This window comes from Wyeomyia smithii, chromosome 2 (genome assembly GCF_029784165.1).
Source record: "Wyeomyia smithii strain HCP4-BCI-WySm-NY-G18 chromosome 2, ASM2978416v1, whole genome shotgun sequence".
In the NCBI taxonomy this organism is placed as follows: domain Eukaryota; kingdom Metazoa; phylum Arthropoda; class Insecta; order Diptera; family Culicidae; genus Wyeomyia; species Wyeomyia smithii.
Window position 1 is genome coordinate 264,704,923 of NC_073695.1, and position 25,233 is coordinate 264,730,155.

The 25,233-nt window shown below is 37.5% G+C and overlaps 1 protein-coding gene across 5 annotated transcripts in view; it reads left to right on the top strand.

The window, feature by feature from the left end:
* The window catches only part of LOC129721295 (insulin-like growth factor 2 mRNA-binding protein 1), a 181,430-nt gene that overhangs the window by 49,174 nt on the left and 107,023 nt on the right, over positions 1-25,233 (top strand). For 2 of the 5 annotated variants that reach the window (XM_055673716.1, XM_055673715.1), the window contains exon 1: positions 16,615-17,017. The exons of 1 other annotated variant lie outside the window; for it this stretch is intronic. Coding sequence is in view for 1 of the 4 variants with exons in the window: in XM_055673714.1 (XP_055529689.1) it covers positions 17,088-17,293 (206 nt within the window). In the remaining 3 variants the exon portion in view is untranslated. Of the gene's footprint in view, positions 1-16,614; positions 17,018-17,072; positions 17,294-25,233 lie in introns of those variants that run through there. 2 more of the 5 variants (XM_055673717.1, XM_055673714.1) reach the window with 2 other exon arrangements.

Sequence of the window (25,233 nt, forward strand, 5' to 3'; positions counted from 1 at the left end):
ATACCATTTTGAAATCCAAAATGGCGACTTTCGGTTTCGGAAAAACAGCGGCAAACGATCAAATACCACCCAATATGGGTATTTCCGGAACCGTAATGATGCACTGGAGCCACAAATCGCCTTCAGACAACATTTCGAATTGTAAGATGGCAACTTCCGGTTTCTGGAAAACAGCCTGAAATGGACGATTTCCATTAAATATGAGTATCTCCGGAACCAGAAAGATGCACAGAAGCTAAAAATTGATTACAGACACACTTTTGAATTTCAAGATGGTGACTTTCGGTGTCTGGCAAACAGCCGGAAATGACCAAATACCATTCACTATGAATGTTTTCGGAACCAGAATTACGCCCAGATGACAGAAATTGATTTCACAGGCAATTTTAAGGTCCAAAATGATGACTTTCGGTTTCTGAAAAACAGCCCAAAGTGACCAAATAACACCCAATATGAGTATCTCTGGAGCCAGAATGTTGCAAGAAGCCAAAAATTGACCTCAGACACCATTATGAAATGTAGGATGGCAACTTCTGATTTCTGGAAAACAGCCAAAAATGGCCGATTTCCGTCTAACATGAGTATTCTCTGGATCTAGAATGATATACAGCAGCTGTAATCGACCACAGACCTCATTTTGGATTCTAGGTTGGCGACTACCGGTTCCAGGGAAACTGCCGAAAATTATCGAATAACACCCAATACGGGGGGGTTTCTCCAACCAGAATGACGCTCAGAGGCCGGAAATTATCTTGAATACCATTTTAAAATCCAAAATGCCGACTTCCGGTTCATGAAAAACAACCTAAAATACCCAAATACCATCCAATATGAGTATCTCTGGAACCAGAACGATGCAATGAGCTAACAATTGACCTCAGGCACAATTTTGAATTGCTAAATGGTAACTTCTTCGAAAATGACCGAATAATACTCAATATGGATATTTCCGTAATCGAGATGATGCATAGAAACCAAACATTGACCCTGGACACTATTTTGAACTTAAAGACGACCACTTTTAGTTTCTGGAATACAATCAAAATAACTAAATACCTCCCAATATGGGTATTTCCGGCGTTAGATTGATGCCAGAAAATCTGCTGAAAATGACCGAATACCACCCAATATGAATATATTCAGAATTAAGGCGATGTACAGAAGCCAAAAGTCGGTGATGTTGTCATTTCGATGAAACCAATCATTTTAAACGATTTGTTATTTAACCTTGATCATATCCTATGGCCGATTCGTTGTGCATTTGCAGATTTTGAACACATCGCAAGGAATCAATGAATTTGGAACGTTCAAATAGTACGATACCACATTTAAATTATGTTGAGGCCACATCTATCGATCAAACCAGGTATAACTTGCAAAAGTCTTTGAATTTCTTGTCTTTCCATAACTTTTAAGCCACATATCAAATTGTTATGAAGTTTGTTATTTGTAAGTTTGAGAGATGACTCGTTCGTATGGCACTAGTTATGTTCAAATAAGTCATGTACTTTTTGAGATAATAGACCTGCGTAGTTTTATTAACAATTTAATACATAACGGTTGCTTAAGTTGCTTAAGTTCGATTATAATCAAATGAAATGGGAACGTATAGGGCAGCCAAACTTTAAACCACGTGTTCAATCATAATTCATCAGTTAACCCTTAACTAGCCCGCTCATCTGATAATAATATTAATCAAATCGGTTATGTAGTTTCTGAGATAATGATGTTTCGTGATTTTCACATTTCGGTACATTACAAACGAAGTTACAGTCCGATTACAGTAAAATTTAATAGGGTATTATGAGGCAGCTAGACTTTTAATTTAACACTAATTTTGTCGAAATCGGGTCAGCCATCTCTGAGAAAAGTGAGTGAGTCCAAGTAGTCGTCGGAATATGTTCCTTTTCATAGCTGGATTTCACATGTTTAAACATAACAGTCGAAGTAATAGTCCGATTGCAAAACAAATCAATAGGGTCTTATGGGACAACAAGACCTTCCCTTAGACTCTGATTTTATGAAAATCAGTCCAGCCATCTCTGAGAAACATGAGTGAGATTAAACTATATTCAGAACACGTTTCTTTTCGTAACTTTTGAACCACAAGTTCAATCTTTATAAAATTCAAAAGTTAAGGGTTTTTCAGGTAGCCCGTTCATTTGAAACCAATTTTGTTCAAATCGGTTGTGTGGTTTTAGAGATAATGATGTTTCATGATTTTTACATTTTGATACATAACCTCTAAACTAAAAATCCGATCACAATGAAATTTAATAGGGTCTGATGGGGCAACTGGACCTTTCATTTGCAATTAATTTCATGATAATCGGTCCAGCCATCTCTGAGAAAAGTGAGTGAGAATAAAAATCTGCACATACACACACATACACACACACACACACACACATACAGAAAATGCTTAGCTCGTCGAGCTGAGTCGAGGGATATATGCCATTCGGCCCTTTGGAGCACTTTTATACCTTCGGTTTTGCAAGTGATTGCTATACCTTTCTAGGAGAAAGGCAAAACGAGATCAACAACTTGTTGACTGACTACAGAAAGCTGCATTGTGCATCCTGTGTGCGTACGATCTGGTAACTACAATGTAATAACATAATAAACATTGGCATATTTGCACTCATCTCCTCCCCTTGCTTGTAAATGGACACGTGCGCCACAAACATGGGACGGGAGAAATTGTAGAAGAGTGCAAAGAAAAGAAATTACTGCAGCACTGTGGCGTGCGTTTTGCGAATGCACTTACGTACATTGAAAACTGCATGCCCAGCATCCCTGCTCTCCTCCACCACAATGTTCGCTATATACCGACAGAGACGACTCGCTTGGTGTTCCTGCGCACACGCTCACAATCTGACCAGAGGCAAAAAGTTGCTCGAAATTGCTATGCAATTTAATGCATTTACTGCCTGTGCACTCCTGCTTCGACATAACCCCAAGTGCGTATGTTGTACATTTGATTGGAAACCCGTCGGCGGCCTCTTGCTGGCTCTTTCTTCCCTCTACCCCCTTTTTCAGGATTGGTTCGTGAAATTCCTTTGCTACTGCCATTTGAGAGAGAGGTAAATATCCTCATTTCATTTGCATAAATTTATAGGCCTGTCAACTGCTCCCCTCGAGGGCTGACGACAAGTACAGACTTGATCCTTGGGTCGGTCTGCAGTGCAGACATTGCTTGAATGCGGGTGCATCCCGATAAACCATCAGCTCCGGCATTCATTAACAGCTGTTATAAAATGGCATTCCGGGATATTCTCCCAAGATTCATTACAGCGGGTAATCCGATCCGGTAATCCTATTTTACTGGCAGAACTAGTGCGGAATATCATTCCGGCAGCTTCGAAACTTTATTGTTGGGGTGATATCGTCGCCAAGTCTGACTATCATCGTTATCCGAACTCAGCTGTGATCCTGTGCCGCCGTCACGGAAACGCAAAGCAACCCTGTCTGCCAGACGGGAACCGCGCCGCCGTCGCCGCCACCGCCGCAACTAAAAAAGGAAGTGCAGGATAATTTGAAGGCGGTGCCGATCGTTCGGAGTGTTTGATTAATTCACAAAAAAGCGATACAAAAAGCAGCAAGTTACAATAGAATTATTACAAAAGTCCTCTGTTTCGAGTGGTGTGTTCATGTTTGCCAGTATGCCGACAAGCAAAGTAGAAGTGAAAGAACAGTAACACAAGACGAAGCGTAGAATCGCTCCCCTTTCTTCGACGGGGTAGACCCGTGCTTACCGACAGATTCAAGCGATCCGGCGCGACAGCGATCGTTCCGGGAATCGCCAGGATAATGCAAGCACGCTGCAGTACCACGTTACGTGGGCATGTGCATTTTCGGCATAGCGCAAACGAGGCGCGCGCGTAGACGGAGAGGGTTGTCGGTTTTTTTCCCTTTCGGAAGGTCCTGTGGGACCTGTGTGTGTATAACTTATTTTTGTTTTCCCGCATTGTTTTTTTCTGTATAGTTGTATATTAGTTTCCGAGGGTCTGATCTTGAAACAGTTTTTCAAGGTTGAAAGTACACACTCGACCCGAAGTGCGGGGTTCCTTCCGTTACTGGCGGCTTAATTAAAAGCGAATGCGCAGTAACAAGTCGGGACGATATTTTTGTTGTTTTTTGTTTCTCCTTTGAAGTGTGAACGTTTACAGCGAAAGCTTGCAGTTTTTGGAATAATTTTTAACTTTCCTGAATGAAAAGTTTTCTAAATAAAAGAGTTTTCGGGAGACCCCTGGTTTGCTTATGTTCAACCTAAAAGAAATTTTCAATCTGGAATCTGTCTCCAGAGAGTTTCATTGCCTGTGCCACTAAACAGCATATCTACTTTAACATGATAAACAACATAAGTAGTATCACTACCTTGCAGTCTTGCGTCATCGCACACGACCTCGGCAAAGGCAGCAGACCCAGAAAGAGAGAGTGTATGTATAATTTCACTCCCAAGGACGCGCGCGAACTGGGTTTTGCTTTCACATGGGGTCAGTGACCGCGGGCGCAACCCCCTGAGGCCCTGCCGTTTTGGCGGGATCCTCTGTCCACCCCGGAAGCGCCGCTAGGTAGACTTCGTGCTTCAAACTACCAAGCGGCGCACGAATACAGCTGCAATCGTTGTGCGATTTTTTTTTCTGTATATCATCCAGAGGGCCTCCCGAGATGGCGTGGCTTGCAAAAACCGGGAGTTTGCGCACTAAGACCCGTCGTTGGATCACGAGACGGAGCCAATGTGCTCCACGGTTTGCTTGTTCCGCGCTGGACACACAATGGCACAAGTTGTGAATTTTTCGTGGCAACAACCCGGATACGCTCTCGTCTGTACAGTGCTTAATCCAGTAGAAATGCTTATGTAGCGTCTAGGGGACGGCATTAGCAGACAATTGAATTTAGATGGAATATTTTTTTTTGTTTTTGTTTCTTCCTATGGAACGAGGGTTTTCCTAGGCCCCCTGAGACGAATGCGTGCGAACATAATATTAGTGCCGAAGCCCGCTCTCAGAACAAGGTACACTTTTTTTCCTTTTCGGCTATCTTCTAGCTGGCAAGCAGAACTTCGTTCTCGTTAGGGGCTGCATGTCTTCCGTTGTCCCAGGAGCTAGAGGCATGCACGTTGGCCCGTTTTCAAATTTTGTCTATTCTTCCTCGCACAGTCCTTGCTTCTAATGTATACGTCCTAAGGTTCATAATTTCCTCTCCGATCCTGTCCTTACTGTTTTTCGATTGTGAGCGTGAGCTGAACTACACTCTCGCTCGAGGACCCGGGAAGGATATAACGTTCCTTCCGAGAAAGAAATCTTTTTGTTCATTACGATTGTCACGCATACACACGAGGGTAGTGAAGATTTTTTAGGTGTCTTTGCCGGTCAGGCAATGGCATTAGATCGATTTTAGTTCACTTCACCTAAACCGTTTAGCAATGTAAAATTGACCCTGCTTAAAAGTTATTGTGTTTTATTGTGATTTAGTAAAAAGATATTTTGATTATTATATTTTACTTATATTTTTTTATATTTTCCAGTGTCCGAATTTAAAGATAAAAAAATATTAATCAGAAATGCGCGTTTTTGACCATTTCAAAGTACATTTAATGCCATTAAATTTAAATATAATTTTAAAACATACATGAAAAATTAGGTCGAAAACTATGTAGATTTACTGAAAATTATCTCTTCACTTGAAAAGGCCAAACTATCTAAATGCGTTTCATAACCGCATGGGTAAACTTACGAGGTTATGAATATGCATAAAACATGTTCATGTTTTGAATTGATAATGATTGTGAATGCTGATTTTTTTAATAATGTAATTTGTTGGCCTATAATGACAATCCAACTCTTTGTTTAAAAATCGCTGCCCGCTGTATTTTGCTGAAAGTTTCCTTTGTGGGCGCTTTTTTGGAAAGGTTCTTCAGAGATTCAGCAACCTAGAAAAAATATTTCTGGTAAAACAACATATTTTTCTTCCGTTAGCAGAAATACTTTGAAGTTTTTGAGACATTTTAAAATCATTTTTCATGAACTTTGTTTTAACTACTTGAGGCACTTAGAACTTAGCTGTGAGTTAATAAGGAATCTATTTTGTCTCTAGACTTATCCATCTATGGAACCACTTCAAACATAAATTTGGTATAAATTTCTGCTTTGCTCTTTTTTGTCAGCGTTTTTCAACTATTAGGTTGATTTTGAATAATTTTCTCTTTGGTTTTGTCCTCTTGTTAGAATTACTTTACAGTCGAGTCGCTTTATAGCGACATCTCAAGGGACCGTCGTTACAGAGAAATGTCGCAATAAAACGAATAATTTGAAGGTATGTAAAACAGACGGGACCATTGAAAATGTCGCTATAGAGAAATTTGTCGTTATAGAGGGATTCGACTTTATTTTTTGTTCTTTATTCCAGGTTTGTTCTCAAGCATTTTTAGTTAACTTTAATTTATCATTGAAATGGTAAGTCTTCAAAAACTAAAGCAGGGAGGGAGTTGGTGTAGAAGAGCAAAACTGCGATTTAAAACGTTGAATTTGAGCTAAAAAAACAAAAATGCTAACCACATTTTTTGTGAGAAAACTTCAATATACGTTTAGAATAATACTACTTTTGACCATATTTGCTTCTAAAGTGTTATAAGCTGCATCTAGTAGGAAGTTTTCTCAGCTTTCAAAAAGGGTATTCTATAAACTTAAAAGTTAGATAACTCTAAGTAGATTGACGTTAGAGTATATGCGCAGAAGAGTTTTTTTCATTAAATGTGGTCCTTCATCAGCCCCTGAAGCACCCCCAATATGGAACCAATTACCATGTATTATTGGACCATTTTTTTCTTTTATTTCTTCTGTACCTGAGAAGTATTATTCAGCCATTTTTTGCTAAATTTTGATCAAATTTTATTATGACACTTTAGAGCGTTTTAAACCATTATTTCCATCGTTGGCTTATTCTAGCATTCAGAAACGTTTTTCAACCATTTTGAACTGAATTAGGAATAATTTTTTTTATTTCTAACCTCTTGCAATGTTTTCAAATGTTTCAAGCTACATTTGGTAGAGTTTTTATGAAGTTAAGATTAAGTTTGATATAGTTTTGAGTTTGGTGTTTTTAACGCTTCCTGAGCTAATTAAATTTTTTATCTTATGACTGCAGTTAAGTTTAGTATAAAAAATTGAGCCATAAGACAAAAATTGTAATCAGTTTATAAAGAAATTTCAGCATATTGACGAACTTCCGTTAGATGCGTTTCGGTAAAAGTTTTGCCACCATCTGAATCGTTTTGTTCGATACTTACTGGTAGATTTAGTAAGTCGCTGTTCAAAGTGTGAGAGAGACAACCTCTCAGTTACCAAAAGTAACTTCCACAAGGCAGTGTGTGTGGTTGATCGAGGCGTGCTTGGAACGGGACACAATAGTAGTGGGTGATCGATGTTATTCTTAGGGGAGATAACATTTCCAGTAATTTGATTGGCCAAAACACCAAACTGGAGACACCAGAGATTGCGGGTTCGAGTTCCATCTGGATGAGCAAAATAAGTCCTCTTTCATCGCATATTTTCGTAAAATTACATACATTGCCCACCTTATTTCAACTGGTTCATAGTTGATTTTTTTTACTTTTTGCTGTTGTTCTGGTTTAGAGCCGTGTCTTTGCTCCTTCGAACGGTTTGCTTTCAATTGAGCTAGAGCTAGAGCTTCACGTCCGCACATTTTGTAATTGTTTCTCCGTGATCTATTTGAGCTAGTGAAGTTGCACTAGGAATCACATATGGGTCATTCCATGTCAAGTGTCCGAGGAAATGCATCGATCATCTCCGATTTCGACCAAAATTTGTGAGTCGATGTATTTGTAGCCGGAACTTATAAGTACAAAGTGTTGTACCGATTGGTGGACCCCTCGGCCAATGGGACTACCTCCATTTTTTGCCAATTTAGCAAAATACCTTTTTTATTTTGTAAATATCTCGGGACCCTGAAGAGCTACAGGTGATATTGATATATCATTTTGAAGGGTTTTAGATGTCGAACTACGTGATCGATGTTTTTCTGCAGTGTTGCCAACATTGCATTTTTTTCAATTCAAAACTAAATTTGCAATTTCCTAAAAATACCCCCCCCCCCCCCTCTTCGATTTTGATTTTGACCACGCCAGTGTGTTTAGCAGACGATTTTACATAGGAATCACTTATCAGCAAAAAAAAACAAAATGTAGCGTTCCAGAGTTACAGCATTTTCAAAATTGCAAGATTTTGGATTTTGTCTACGCACGCAAGCGCTTTTACATAAATTGCTGCAATCTTAATGGTATCCTAGCAGGCGTTTGTGTAATCAAAGAGATGAACCTTAGAGGAGCATCCGTTAATGATGTAACGCAAAAAATCCCGCTCTATAATGATTTTCACGAAAGGTTACATGAGAGTTTTGGCTACACTTTTCGTATTTAAATTCAAACTGTTTTGTTAAATGTAGACTTTTGTCCATGATTCTAATTTTGAAACTAACTTCAAATTATACATTGTTAATAACGTGGAAAAAAATGCTGATTTTAGATTTTTTTGCATATTTACATTCAAGACCACATGTTCAAAAAAATCTCCGAACGCATCCAAAATATTTTATCATAAACTAATATCTTAATTTGCTCATATCATAGCACGTCATACCACGTCATAGCACGTCATATAACCAATACCGTTTTCCAGCGACACAAATTTGTTTTAAATACAATCCAATTAAACACACCATCTTCAAGAATGAAATGATTGCACCCGTGAGACACATTGTTTACAATTTTGAAATCATAGCAAACCTTAAATCAGGACATAAACATGACCATTCGCCTGTTAGGAAACGGTTTTAAATTGAGAGAGGATAATTTATACAATGTGATAAACCAATAAAATGAAGATTCATGTGAAAAGTGTAACCAAAACTCTCCTGTAACTTTTCGTGAAAATGATTCTAGAGCGGGATTTTTTGCGTTACATCATTAACGGATGCTCCTCTAAGGAACAACTCTTCGATTACACAAACGCCTGCTAGGATACCATAAGGATAGCAGCAGTTTATGTGGAAGCGCTTTCGTGCGTAGACAAAATCCAAAATCTTGCAATTTTGAAAATGCTGTATCTCTGGAACGCTACATTTTGTTTTTCGCTGATAAGTGATTCCTATGTAAAATCGTCTGCTAAACACATTGGCGTGATCAAAATCAAAGTCGAAGGGGGGGGGGGGGGGTATTTTGAGGAAAATGCAAATTAAGTTTTGAATCGAAAAAATGCAATGTTGGCAACACTGCAGAAAAAAATCGATAACGTAGTTCGATTTTACATCTAAAACCCTTCAAAATGATATATCAATATCACCTGTAGCTCTTCAGGGTCCCAAGATAATTACAAAATAAAAAAAGATGTTTTGCTAAATTTACAAAAAGTGGAGGCAGTCCCATTGGCCGAGGGGTTCACCAATCGGTACAACACTTTGTACTTATGAGTTCCGGCTCGAAATACATCGACTCACAAATTTTGGTCGAAATCGGAGATGGTCGATGCATTTTCTCGGACACTTGACATGGAATGACCCATATATGGCTACTAGGGATTAGTTCGCCATATTCAGTGTATGTACAACAATTCAGTAGCTACCGCTTTATATGGATCGATATTATAAGGAAGGAGACGTAACGGTCGTTGTTGTCGGAGACCTAGTTTACATCCGCATCTCCATGACTGTGACGGAAAGAAAGGGTTATGTCACCGTGGTAAGTGACAGAGTCAGACAATGTTGGGCGCGAAGTTGACTCATTGCGAAGACGAACGATGAGTATCTTTCTTGTACCACTCGTGGCGTTCAGCTGTCTTCGAGCGGTTTTCATTTCAATTATAAATTGATTCTACTATGGTTTTTTCCACTTTTTTACCGTTTCCAAGCCTTTTCAAGGTGCTCCCACAGACCGTTATTATAAAAAGTAGGGGGGTGGTATTCAAGACACGACCGCATGACGTTGACTACCGTATTCTTATAAAAAAAAAAAAAAAAAAAAATATATATTCTATTGAAGCAAATAGTAGAGGGAATTGCAACGCTTCTTTTACAAAACTTCTGTAATGAAATTTCGAGGCACCAAAAGGTACCAGTTGCCGATTATTCTCGTTTACTGGTTAGTCCGTCCAGAATTCCAGCCATTTTTAGTATTTTGCAGTAGCCATTTATTACTAACAGCCACCAGCATAACAGGTGAAACCGGCACGAGATGACCGGTACTATTTTGTTTTTCCTCCTTTTAGCTGCTAACACCGAGCGTCCGTATGTATCCGGTACGGTTTAATAATGAAACTGATGGGGTAAAATGTTCGAACGATACGTTTTATACCAAGGCTTCGTCAGATAATTAGAAAGAAGGAGGGGCCACATAGATGATGGAATGGTAGTGACAAATGTTTCTTGAAAGCTGCGCCGGCCACTGTCGTAATATTAACACCAACACAAATATGCATTTTTGCAAGGTTTTTTCCGCTAGCAGCAGCATTTGGTAAAACAGAAAATTCAATTAGCCGCTTCTATTACACAATTTCGAGGCACCAAAAGGGGCCAGTTGCCGAATATATCCTTGTTTTTGGTTAGTCCGTCCAGAATTCCAGCCATTTAAGTGTTTTGCAGTAGCCATTTACTACTAAAAGCCACCAGCATTACGGGTGAAACCGGCACGAGATGACCGGTACTCTTTTGTCTTTCCTCCTTTCAGCTGCTATCACCTAGCGTCCGCATGTCACTGGTGCGGTTTTGGAATTTAAATGATGGGGCGCCGGCCGCTGTCGTAAAATTAACACCAACAAAAAGATGCATATTTGCAAGGTTTATTCCGCTAGCAGCAGCATAAACATCGGAAACAGAAAGTGACAACAACAATAACAACAAAGTCAGATCGATTGTATCCGTTAGTGTCGACTGTGCTTGGGAAGAGAGGTAGTGATTGGCTGCGCGGTATGATTTAGACAATCGATATTAATTACCAATTTTTCAATAGTGTATCTCAAACAATAGTTTGTTTTTGTTACATAAATTTAACCGTAAAAGAATTTCTGATCGATTGATGCCAAAACCTCGAAAACCTGATTATAGATGACGGCAAAATAAGCGCTCAAAACCTGACCACTTTTCTCTGGTTTTCCCTGGTTGAATTACTAGATTTTCAAATTCAGGGGCCTAACTTCGATATAGACGTTAGTCAACGTCAAAAAAATGCACCAAAGAATCTGAGTACACCATTCGATTCGTTATGACGTCCGGAACCTCTGGTCACGGACACGACAAAATAGATATTTTTTGTAGAACACTCCTCTTTAAAATCAGTTTTTTGTCTATAACTTTTTCCATGATTGTCAAAACAATAAATTTTACGAAGTCTTGACGGAAGCTTAGTTGAATGAATAAAATCTTAGAACATTTTGCTTTGTTTTGGCCATTACACACAAAATTATAAACAAAAACAGTGATTCTGAGGAAGGGTGTTCCACAAAAAACTCTATTTTGTTGTGTCCAACATACAGATAGGACATCGCAGTATTCATCAATTGTTTTTCTTTTAAAATTCTTCACAACTTTGCTGAAGGAAGCAATCTGGTATATTGAAAATTAGAAAAAATATTTTTTTTTATCTAACTGTTAGGTGGGTTGATCGAAAAACTAAAAACACCAAAAGTAAGGTCTTGTTCTATAAAATAATTTTGCTGTAGACATTAAATACATAAAATTAATTTTTCACAGTCAAATCTAGAACGATCACGATTTTTCGAGTTTAGACCAATGTGCACTGTGGGATTTTCAAATAAATCTTTCCAACAATTGTTAATGTCTTGAAATATAGCCCTTGGAATGTGTAGAAACTAATTTGGAAGTTATTTCATAAAATTGAAAAACGTGCTTTACAATAAGTATTTCATCGTTTTTATATCACTTTTATGTACTTTACGACCTTCAAAGGACATTACTCAAAAATGTACCGTACGATGATTTTGAAATTTTGACCAGAGATTCTGGACGTCAAATGAATCGAACGGTGTACTCAGATTCTTTGGTGCATTTTTTTTATAATAACGATCTGTGGGAGCACCGTTCTTTTGGATTAATTTAAACCATGTTTTTTCTTGGTCGTTCCGTTTTATAGTAGTTGGCTTTTCAATATTGTTTGAGTCTTTTTCTGATGGAAGGTACATTTGAGCTCAATTTGCTGGTTTCCTTGTTTTTCTAAGAACTTGTTGAACTTAAATTGAAATATTTTTTGTTTACATGCTGTTCAACATGTTGTCGTCAGTTTGCTACTCTAACTTGCAGAAAAGATTTTGTTTTTTTAAGGCGGTTTATTTTGGTCATTTCTATATTCAAAAGCTCTATTCAAGATTTTTGAACTATGTATTAGCTATTTTCTATTTGGCTTCCAATTTTATTTTGTTAGAAGTCATTTTAGAGTGAACTTTAGAGTCTATTCTGTTGTTTTTTTTTTGCGTTCTAAATTGTTTTCGATTACACTTGTCAACACAGGTTTTGTCCTACAGCTCAAAATGAAAAAAAAAAAGAAAGATTGTAGCTTTTCAACTGTTTCTCTTAATTTTGGTGCCCCTAGGAAGCTCGAAAAGCCGTAAAAGGCCGCAGAACAATTGCTCGCAGGGATCGTCGCTTCTACATTTGCTTATGGAAAAACTTCATTCAAGTATATGATTTCTTTGTGAACAGATTAAAGAGCTTTAATCTTTCATGTACATATTCACGCTCTAAGGTAAACCTGTGTTTACAACTGGTCGACAAAAACAAAAAAATACCTTGAGTTAATCAAAGACTTGAGTGAAGTTTCGCGGTAAGCAAACGTAGAAGCGACGAACCCGGTGATAAATTACTCTGCGGCTTTTTGACGCACTTCCGAGCTTGCTAGGAGCATCAATACTAACAGAAACGGTTGAAAAGCAATAATCTTTCATTTTTTTTCTGTTTGAGCTCCAGTGCAAATTTTTGTTTCGCTTCGACCAGTGACATTCAAAGCATAATAATGATTTATATTTCATTCAGTTTCTTTTGTACTACAGAAAGATTTGTAAGCATTTGGTTTACTAGGTTAAAGAGAAGTTATTGATTTTTTTACAACAGTATGTAATATGAAATCAACATTTTAGCTCTTTTTTTTAACAAAAATTTCCTATTTTTCCCTTTTAAACTAGTTTTATTTTTCTTTCTGCTCCTTCTTCTGAATCATTTACCGTAAAATTTGGAATTATTTCTACTTTTTGTTTTAGAGTTGTTATCATATATTTTTACCTATTTTGTAAAAGCAAAGCCTTGGTGCTACATTCCGTATCGGAATTCGACCTTCTGTTTTACTATACACAGACTTCGCAGCCGAATGTTAAGTGTACAGGACAATTGCGGGGCTAGCGCTACGATCCTACTGACACTAACAATCTCTCCCGAGCCGGGACTCGAACATTAATTGATATTCTTATTTGGTCTTTTCAAATTTTCGGTACGATTTCAGTTCATCATTCATTATTTTGGTAGTCCTTTTCTGGCCTTTGGCTGTGATATTCGACTATTTCAAGTGAAACTCACGATCATAGTGAAAAGATTTTTAACTCTTCCAACTTATTTTTGGAAATGTGTGTAAATTATTGTTTCATTTTTTTGAGTGCGTTTAATGGAACTTATAAAACTTAACTCAAGTTCTTTTTGTATTATTTTTTTTTTCAACATTTCTAGTTGTAACTAGAAGTTTTTCTTCCCAGAAGCCATTTCAAGCCTAATTTAGGATCATTTAAAGGTACTTTTCCTCAGTCAGGCTTGTTTTTCTCCTCGATACGTGGAAAAAGGAATATTCACCGCCCACTTCTTGTCCAGCATGAAAGGTGCGTGTAGAAATTTTTTTCGCCACACTTCTTCCTTCTGCTTTGTGCTGTGTTTCTGCCGCTCGCAGAAGAATTAAAACAATTGCTGCCTACACCACAGCTGAGCGAAACAAGAATAGTGAATCACTCTAGTGAGCACACAGAGATACACCGCGGTACGCACTGCTGAGATAAAACAATCGAAGTACAAACATGCGTGACGGGCGGCTGGGTTTATTCTTTCAGTTTCGCTATGCAAAACAATCAACGCAATCTACTTTCCTACCTAGATGCTCCCCTCATTCGATACATGCTTACAGACACACAGTAAAAGCACTGCAGTGAGCTCTGTTGTCTAGTTATTGATCCTTTCGTGTGAGACACCAGTTTATTATGTCTCTGGGGAGATATTTCAAATTTCACCGCGGTGTTTTTTTGCTCACCAGTGTGAAAGCAGTTTTTTCGACAGTGTGAGGATTCTCCTACACGCTAGTGATTTTCTGAGGAGAAACGACAAGCCCGTTCTCAGTCTTTCGAATCTTTTGAGTTGAATTTTGGGCTTTTCTTTTAAATTACTGTTTTCTAACTTTTTATGGTGAGTTGTTTTAGATTTAGATTAAACTAGTTGTTGAAAAGGTGTGTATTATCAAGTTGATAAAAGTTTGTAAGTTCTAGTAATTTTTCCGTTGCTCTTCTAAGTGTTTTCATACATTTAAAGCATAATGTGCAATTATTTTAAAATGACGATTTTTCTGTCCACGCGAAATGTGGACAAATCTAAACGAATGCAAAGTGTTCTCAACAATCCAGAAAAACAAAATCTAAAAAGGCTTTCGACAAGAACTCTAACGATTTAAGGTGGATCGCATAGACGGATATAATTTAATGAATAATTTTGCTTTGGAATTATCTTTACAATTAGAAAAATTTGATCTAGACAAGAAAATTACAAAAAAAATTACAAGAAAGTAAATTGAAAAGTCAGAAAAACTGTTATCTGGATGAGTAAACATTTTTTTTACAAATATTGCATCAAAAGTTTTTCTGAAGCTGAAAATCCGGAGCCATTATTTTACTTTCAGTTTTGTTCCAAAAGGAACAAAAAACAATAATTATTCAGTAAAATTAGTAGACTCGTTCCTTTATTTTTATTACATAAGAATAACGGAAAGTAAGGACTCCACTGCCTCTCCTTCTGACACTCTTCTGTTTGAAATGTTTTTAGTCGGCGAATCAAATGACCATTTTTTGGTTATGTTCCAATTCCATGTGCCAAATGTAGTCCAAAACGCGGTCTAGACGCACATCTTCCACTGTCACGGCCTATACGTGACAGTGGAAAATTTTTATCATCAGGGAGCATTTTTTGAATGTTACAGATGTGACAGACGACGCGGGTAATAAACACCCTAAAATTGAATATGCAACCTTGAGCATAACAAAGTTACAATTTTTCGCATTTCGATGGATGCATAGCTTATTTTCCAATTTGTAAAAATGAATGAAAACCGTTAAGAACTGACTGAGTTTTAAGCATTTAAAAATGGACAATTTTCGTGACGTTCTCGCTGTTTTTGATTTTTTAATTTTCAACCCTAAAATGTTGCCGTAAAACGTAATTCTACGTCAAAATTCACGGTAAATCATTTTAAAAGCGAATGGGTACCAGTTTCAACTATGTATAAAATCCAGAAAACCTCAACAATAATTCGCAATGCAGGTAGTGGATGACTGGCCGAAGTAATGGCTAAAAAGCATTTCGCTCTTCATGCCAAAATCATGGTTTAAGGCCAGTTTCACAAAAGATTAAAACAACAAATAAATCGCAGTGGTCTAAATCTTACAAAAAAAAAAAACAATGGTTTAGCTGTTAATCAAAATATGTACCAGAACGAATGTTTGAAGAAAATTCTGATTCCCTATCTTCAAAAACATCATGCCGATGTAAGGTATGTATGTAGAGCCAGATAAAGCATAATCACATTAGAACGCCAAAAAAACCCAAACGTTTCAGAACAACCAATTGACCCCATGTGTACACAAAATACGCAACTCAAGGAGTCTGAATCAGTGTCGCCCAATCGAAGGTTTCTTCGGGATTTTGAGTTCCTTGGTATACAAAAATAAACGGAAAGCAACGAACTGCAAACAGTTGATTGTTAGAGTCGAAAGCCGTACACCGCTCTTATTCCGGCCTCATGAAAAAGCTTCGTAGGAGAGCAAATCAGGGACCTTTTCCAAATATTAATTCATTTTTTTATTAATGAATGTATTTTCATGAAAAATATTTCAATTTTTCTTTAAGTACACCACCTTAAATAAAACTTAACTTAAATATAATAAAACCTAATTTTATTTGTGTGTCTGAACACAAATCTACAACCAAATCAAACCCTCAGTTCATTTCACTCCGGTTGACGGTGGGACAGAACCAACAAGGTGCACGGCGCGCGTTTTTAATCCTCTCTCCCTGCGACGACATTCCTTCTAGCCGGCCTTCCCAGTGCACGCACTGCAAACCGTACGTCGTTCACTCGAGGCTGCTCGAGGGATGAACATAGGTACTCTTCTTACTGTGTACCTTACACCCTGGTAGGTACCGTCATTGTGATGCCCGAGCAGGACGAAATATGGCGCATGTGCGGGAAGTGTGACGACGATGGTCGGTCATCGAGGCACAGAGCAGCAGCAAAAAGGATCCGATTTGTAAATGTGTGTTAGCGCAAGGAGTCCTCGGTGAAGCACACGCTTGTCAGAGCAAAAGTTTCCCTGTCGCCATGTTGTATCTCTTTCGGATCCTCTAAATTGTACACACACGGAACGTTTTTGAGTTTTTTGTTGTTTTTCGCCGATTTCGGGCCAAACCTGTACGGCTAAAAAACCAGCAACCTTTCGGTCAGTTCAAAATTTCGATTATTCCTTTAGTTTTCGGTAGCGAAATCAGAGCGCGACAAACGTGTTTCAGTGAGTTTTTGCCAGGCGTTAGCGACGAAGAAAAGTGATCCGGGAAGCAAGCAGAGCTTCACTCTGTGAGTGTGCAGCAAGCAAAAAAAAGCAGCGAAAACCGGAAGGACCCCTAGCATATAATTCCTCAGGAAAAGTCTAGTGAAAGAAACATCCTTCCAAAGTCTACTGCATTCACGCATATGGTGAGATTTTAGGAGGAAATCCGTGCTGGTATTACGCTTACAATTTGATTGTGCAGTTGAAGAAGCAAACATGGATTTAAGCTTGGAAGCGCTCTCGGAAGTCCTGCTAGAGGAACCATTTCTTCCAGCTACTAACCGGGACGATTACGATGGCAGTAACCTCACCAACAGCAGTGCCAACAGCAGCAGTACCGGTGATCCGCTGCTATCGGATTACGTCGTTGTGTGCTCGGAAAATATGTACTCCGAAGTTGATGCGTCCCAACCGGGTCAAAGGTAAATGACTTCTCCGGATGATGTGATTTCGAACTGTGAGCCCCGTCCCGTCCGCGCCGCGGTCCACTGAAGCACGTACCGGTGACTCGGTCGCATTCCGCATTCGAGCGTCTTCTTGTGTCGGTTGTCTTGCCCCGTGGTGTAACCGGATGGCGGCATCGAACGACGCATTTTCCTTATCGTGGCACGCGCATTTTGGCGACTGGCACCGAAAATGACATAAACTCACATACTCCCACTTCTCTGCGTAGATTGTGCGTTCGGCCCCGGGGTAACGCGGTTGATCCCTTCGAACTCGAGTTTTCCAACAATAATAGACTAATGCGTAGAACGGCATCCTCCGCTTCGGCTTGACTTACTTCTACGCGGCGAAGCGATTTGGGGAGGAGGCTAAGTTTTTCCCCCTTTTCTGACAACGACTGCAGTTCCATTCTTGGCCGCTTCGTCGTAATTAGATTGAGTAGTAGAAACACGTGGTACGGCGTTGTGTCGTCTTTTTGTTTGAGAAAATTGTTTAGAAATCAATTTTCGATGTTGCCTGAATTGAAGAGAAAAATTATTGGTAAATAATAGATACATTTTTAGTTCAATCTAAAAGATGTAGATCAAAATACATTTTTAGCTTATTGAAAGGCATATTTTTTCGATTTCACAAACAAAACAGGTAAACATGAATGTGACATTTATTAACATTCTTCTTTATGTATGTTTACTTCCAAACTGCATCACTTGAGCACACCTGAACAGTGGTGAAATTTGAAATCGTTTATAACGGCCCTTAACGGGGAAACGATAAAACATTGAAATGCGAAGGATGTGTGCTAATGGGTGTTAATTTTTATTTCATACCATAAATAAAATGTGCTTATCGAATTAATTCACAACTGATTGAATCAAAATGCAGTAAACTGTTGGTTACTTTAATACGAATTTATTTTTTGCGTGATGCCACGCAAAATAACACGGGAGGGAATATTTATTTTATATTTTATTAGATCGATTATGACAATTTTGCAATTCAGGTCAGTTTTGAATTCACTTAGAAACTGAACAAAATCTGCAAGGAATACCTTGTAAGGAACGGTTATTGCTCCTAGGTGATGGACGACGAAATGTTAGCGTTACCATGGCAGCTTCGCTGTGAAAACTGAAACCAAATGCGTATTGTTGTCATGTTTAGCGCACAAAATGGATTCCATGTGAATTCTTGTTTTTGAAAACTGAGCCCTATCTCTCAAAAACAATCCATTAGCAAAAAAAAAAAAAACAACGACGTTTCCAGTTGCAAATTATTGATAAGAATTTAATGCACCATGGTATGAAAATGTTAAATGATTTAAGCAATTATGAAGATGATAAACTTCATTAATGCATCCGTTTTGAGGTTTTAAGATTAGAGAATAAACACTATAAAAAAGTTTCACATATTCTCTTACATTTCAATTATTTTGAGATCAATCAAATTGTAATGTGGTAATATGATTCGAATATATTTGATTTGATATTTCAAAACATAAAGTTATTTTTTCAAAGTTATTTTGGCTGTAATGCAACCCGAATGTGTATTGTGCGCTTTACAGCGTTGGTCTTGAATAAAGTGGGCGATACTTGGGTCCGTTACACTTTTGAAAAGCTTGTTGGTTGGGTAACTGTAATGTTTCTCTAATTTCATCATTTAAAATTGTTTTATATAAAGTTTTTATCAAGATTCTATAGCATTAGATGCTGAATTCTAAACAGTGAAATTCTAAGCAATGTGTTGTATTCATTTGAACACGGGATTTCAGAATATGTTCATATGACGTGTTGTGATTTCGATTTCGTTTCCTGAATTCTGAATATTGAGTATCTGTAATGAGTAATCGCAATTACGTTGTTAACATACAGTCAGGTTTTTTTTACGCGGTTTTTTAATAAGTGGATTTTCTTACGAGGTTTTTTTACGCGGATTTTTGAATTACGCGGTTTTTTTTACGCGATACCGCGCTAATTCAAAAAAATTTTCGCGAATTTCCGTATTAACGTGAGTTTTGAACCAGAAACGTTAAAGTGTTTATCTACTAAAAGACTTAGTCCAAAAAATACCTTCCGCCCACCGAAAGATCCGGAATGACCGTCAAAGAGGACAATTTTACATACTGGTTCTAGAGCGTCTCGTTTTTTTTTAAAGCCCTTCTTGCTGGACTTCTTTACGCGGGTTTTAAAAAAAACGTGTTTTTTTTACGCGGATTTTTGAATTAACGCGGTTTTTTCACGAGGTACGTATCCCCCGCGTAAAAAAAACTGACTGTAATTCTTTGAAATCTATCTAAAATTTGTCTGATAAAAAAATAAACATATTGAAAATGTTTATGATGAACATAAAACGATATCGCACGCTTGGCATTGGGGCTAATAGCGGTCTCGATCAACTAGATTAGTTGAGAGAATTCGTTATCGATATTGTTTTCGGCACATTTTGCATGCGTAGGATAAGCACAACGATACACCGTGCCCCAGTGCTGAGTCGAGAAAATTTCCAGCTCGAAAAGATCCTCGACTCGATCGGGAATCGAACGCGATATCACCACAACCGTGTGGAAGAGCTAGCCGACCGACATCGCAGAGCGAACCGCAGAGCCACGGGGACCACTACTTGATGAACATGTTTATGATGACTATGCGTTAAAATGCATTCCGAGTTTTAATGTGTTAAATCAAGGTTATAAATTGAAAGTTTCAATTCTCAATATTCGGAGCACTGCTATCTTGGGTTATGAAGATTACAATGCTAAAGCATCAGAATATCAATTCCTGAACTCTGTATCTGGAATTCTGAAAACTAACCTGAAGATTCCGGAATCCTGCATCTTGAATATTGAGTATAATCATATAATTTTGTTTCACTAGATTTCCATATCCCGTGCTTAGAACCAAGGTTGCATATTCAAATTTAGGGTACTTTTTCGCCGCGTGCCGACAGCTCGCTTCATTAATACAATTAAGAAATACGATGTATGACAAACTTGTAGTCCCTAAGTAGTACTACAAGTCTCTAGAATAGTCTAATGCTCTAACCCTTATGCCTGAAGCGTAAGAGCCCATATTCAGTGTTATATTCAGTCAATATTCGCGTTGAATATTATAATATTCACCGCGAATATTGGCTGAGCATCCCGCTGAATATGGGCTCTCACACTTTAGGCACAAGAGTTAGACCATTGCTTTCTTCAAAAAACTTGTAGCATTACTTTAGAACTACAAGTTTGTCGTACATCAAGTTAGAAAATTGTACTTGTGGAGCGAGCTATCGGCACGCGGCAAATTGAATGGAATTGACACCCCAAAATTGAATATGCAACCTTGCTTAGAACTTTTGTTTCCAATTTATAAATAAGGTTAACCGGGGCAAGGTAAAACGGTTTTTCGAGAGTTCAACTTTGAAGATTACTTCATCAATTCCATAGGCGCCAACTTCGGGAGGGCAAGGCACTGTTTGCCCCCCCAATATTTTTCCCGAGGGGCAACCTATCATTTTGCCCCCTCAATAATTCTAGAAAGTTGGCGTCTCTTTTTTTGTTTTCTTGATAGTTTTATTTGTTATTATCAAACTTCACAACCCTCACGCTATTTTGCAAAATTGTGGTCTATGATAGTTACTATCGGAACTGCCATTCCAATCATTTAACGTCAAGACGTATCGCACGCAAAATTTTTAAGCAATATATTACTAGAGTCAGATAAATCAGATTTTTTCGTAGTTCTTTACTCCCATGAAGATTTGCACACATGCGTTTTCAAATATGATGCGTGGTTTGTCGTCATCACCCTGTCATACAAGACTTTGCTATATCTCAGTGTAGTAGTTGGGAGGAAGGAGTAGCAACAGGGAATATGTTCTTTATAAATTCCTAAACACAAAACAGGATCAGCGTGTAATTTCGTACACGATGGTTCTCAAAAACGAGGTATACTCCTGTGACATTGACTTTTCTGTATCTCAGTGGCGTAGTTAAAAGAAGGGGGAAATTACATTATCCTTCATTTGTTTTAAACCGTTGAATAGTTCAGCTCAAAAATTTGTATCTTGGACTTTCAGATATCGGTCATATTTCTAAGATATTGGTATCGCTTTATCTCATTAGCGTGAGCGAGGAGGGGGGAGGGGATTTTTCCTATTGAAAAATAAGATTCATTGAGGTTAAGAGGGGTAAAACGGCTCTTGGAAATTTTCAGTGAATCTATCAAGTCTAACCCGAGTTCTCGCAGTTTTGGTGATTTTGACGGCATTTAGAAAAAATCTTCAAGAAATGTTTTACCCCAAATTGCGTATCTTCTGGTAAAGTAGGTAGTTTTAGTAAGGTACAGTGATAATCCAAATTTTCAGTAAAATCTATTAAGTCTAGCAGGAACTATAATGATTTTGGTAATTTTGACGATTTTTCGAAAAAAACCTTCAAGGGCCGTTTTACCCCATTTGGCACACTTGGCTTATACATGACTTTAAAGCTCTTGAGCTGCTCTACAAAACGCCATATTCAGATATTTTTAGCGATGTTGAGAAGAGTAGGATGACCCTGAATATTGACAATTTTTAAAAGTAAAATGCGTTTTTTTCGCCATGTTACCTCTTTACCATATATTGTGACCATGCGCTCTGAAGTACTCTTAGTGTAGAATAATACCACAAATTTTTAGAAAAATCCATCAAGTCTAACAGGAGTTATTGCACTTTTTAGTATTTGGACGTTTTTGGACATATCATTTTCAAGGGCCGTTTTACCCCACTTAACCTCAACGAAAAAATTGAAATTTTTCAAAACCTCCTACCTTGAATAGACAAACAAACGCTGAAAATTTCAGCTTAATCGGAGAACATCAGAACAACGTTCCTCAGAAAGGCGGTTGCGGCTCTCGCGAACTGGCTCTTAAATTACAGTCACACCTCGATATAAGGCAACCTTCAAAACAAAGAATTTTTTTGCATGTTGGATTTTTCTCTAAATAGTCAGGGTGGGGGGTTACGTTATAAGGTTATAGGTATAAGAAAGGTTTAAAAATATGATGGGAAATAGGTTTTCGCGCATCTTTGAGTAACCATCAACAGTCTTGCATCAATTAAAAAATTTTGTTTGTTTGTTGGGTATTGTCCTAAATGGGCATAAGAAAGGTTTAAAAATACTGATAGGTGATGGGAAATAGGTTTTCGCGCATCTTTGAGTAATTATTAACATTCTTGCATAAATTAAAAAAAAATTTGACTAGATATAACGTAACTCGATATAACGTAATGAAAATAAAAATCTTTGAGTAACCATCAACAGTCTTGCATCAATTAAAAAATTTTGTTTGTTTGTTGGAAATTGTCCTAAATGGGCATAAGAAAGGTTTAAAAATACTGATAGGTGATGGGAAATAGGTTTTCGCGCATCTTTGAGTAATTATTAACATTCTTGCATAAATTAATAAAAAAATTGACTAGATATAACGTAACTCGATATAACGTAATGAAAATAAAAATAAAGTTGCCTTATATAGAGGTATGACAAAAGATTTTAATTCCGATCGTCATGAAAATTCAAGTGCGAGTGTTGTTGAGCATATAGCATGTTATTATGGTGTTGGTTTTCAACGTTCATCAATATGCGGCCAAACTGTTATGTTATGACGTGAACTATTGTACTATTGGAAAATCTCGAGACATGTTCAAAATACGGATATCGAACAATCAGACCTGAAAACAAGCTCAAACATAATCTAATATGGGTATTTCTGGAACCGGAATGATATCTAGAGGTCTAAAATTGACCCAAGATGCCGTTTTGAATTCCAAGATGGCGTCTTAACTTAAAATGGCCGATTACGTCTTAATATTTCATGAACCTGGATAGAGCCCAGAGACCGGAAATCAAATTCAGACACCATTTAGGAATCCGCGACATACGATATCCGAAAATGATCAAACAACACCCATTATGGTGGTTTTTGAAACCAAAATTACATCCAGAGTCCTAAAAACCGACTACAGACACCATTATAAAATCCAAGGTGGTGCTTTCGGTTTCTGGAGATAACCAAATAGCACCTATTATGGATATTTCCGTGATCGGGATGATGCTTACAATCCACAAACCGACTCCAAAATATTGAGTGGCAACTTCCGGTTACTAAAATACAGCCGAAATGATCATTCCGGAATCGAGATGATACCCAGAAACTGGAAATCAAATCCTGACGCCATTTTGAAATCCAAGATGTTCGGTTTCCGAAAATGACCAAATACCGTCCATCGAGTTATTTTTGGAACTAAAATGATATCCGGAGGCTGGGAATTAACCTAAAAAAACCCGGATCGATCCCAGATGCCATCATGTATTTCCAGTGAGTGTTTTTTGATGTTGGATAAAAGTTATTTACCTGAAACATAACTGTATTAAATAATCCAACGTAATCTTAGCGTCTTATCCAAAAGAATTATTGAAAAAAAGAAGTTTGTTTCAAATGTATCCCTTATCTCTTTAATGCAAAAATGCAAGCAATGTAACAAACAACCTTAGGTAGTTTAAAGTCAACCTTGCGGTCGTGGCTTTGCGCACAACCTTTCTGGTTTTTTATCACGAGGAAAATACTTCATTAAAGTTAGTTTAAATTGGACTTATGCTGATACTATTGACTATTGGTTTTGATAATTCTTGAATATAGGCCTCAACATTTTTTAGTTTATCCTAAAAATGACAGAAATAATTGTTTTCTGAGTCCTTTCGCCCGTGATGCATGATGCATTTGTTTGGCGGAAAGTCGATATTATAAAGCTGATACGTTACTTTTATGTAATAAACTTTGATCTCTGTTTTTTTTTTTAAGGAAATTTAAGAACCTATGAACTCTATAAGATGAGATTCTAGATTCTAGATACGAATAGGATTCCGAATCTCCGATAGTGAATCATTAAGATTGGGATCTAAACTTTTTAATTTCTGATTATGAATTATATAGGGTATCGAACGTCTTCGTCAGTGGTTTTCTTCGGCCGAAGAAAACCACTGACGAAGACGTTCGATATCCTATTCTAGAGGTTAAATTCTAAATTCTTAATTTATAATCCTTAATAAAATCAAGCCATTTGAAACATGATTTTTGACTGATGAATTCTGACATCGCTTGTGCATTGGATTTATTTATTAAGGATCTTACATCTTCGGTAGTTAATTATAGATTCCTCATCGTCTATGTTTAGCCCGTTTTTAGGGTTTTCACTTGTTTTATACTAGATTTCGAGTTACAGATACTGAAATTTGTGACCTCGGAGCTGAACCTTCGAAATATTGATTGTGTTTGGTTGCCTTGTTCGTTTTGGATTTCAGACTTTGGATTTAAAAATAATACAGGGTGATTGGTTACTTGTTGGGAGTATTCCAGGGGCTGATATAAGGCCACATTTGATGGAAAAAACTTCTACGCGTATGACCTGACGTTATTTTTTGGAGTTATTCAACTTTGAATTTTCTGGGATACTCTTCCATGAAGTGGCTCCAACTTTGAGTGTATATCACTTAGAGAATTTTTGTTTACTAGATTTAGCCTGTACATGTCTAAATGAGAGTAAAAATTGCATTTTGGAAGAAAAAATGCTCAAAGTTAGTGCTGTTTTCAAAGTATTTTAATGTTTTCTCTCAAAAAAAGTGGCTAAAATTGCTGATTTTTTAGCTCAAGTTAAACGATTTCAAACGCTCTATAGTTCGTTCTTTAACACAAACTCTCAATATGCTTCAGTATTCGAGAAATTCTAATTTTGTTGCGGCATGTTTGATGGTTTGGTTACCAGTTTTATATGGATGCAGGTTTGCAATTTTTCGAAAACTAAAGCAGATAGAGAATTGTTGTCAAAGAATGCACCGTAGAGCTGTTTGAAACGTATAATTTTTGGTAATAAAACAATAAGGTTACCCAAGTATTTTTGT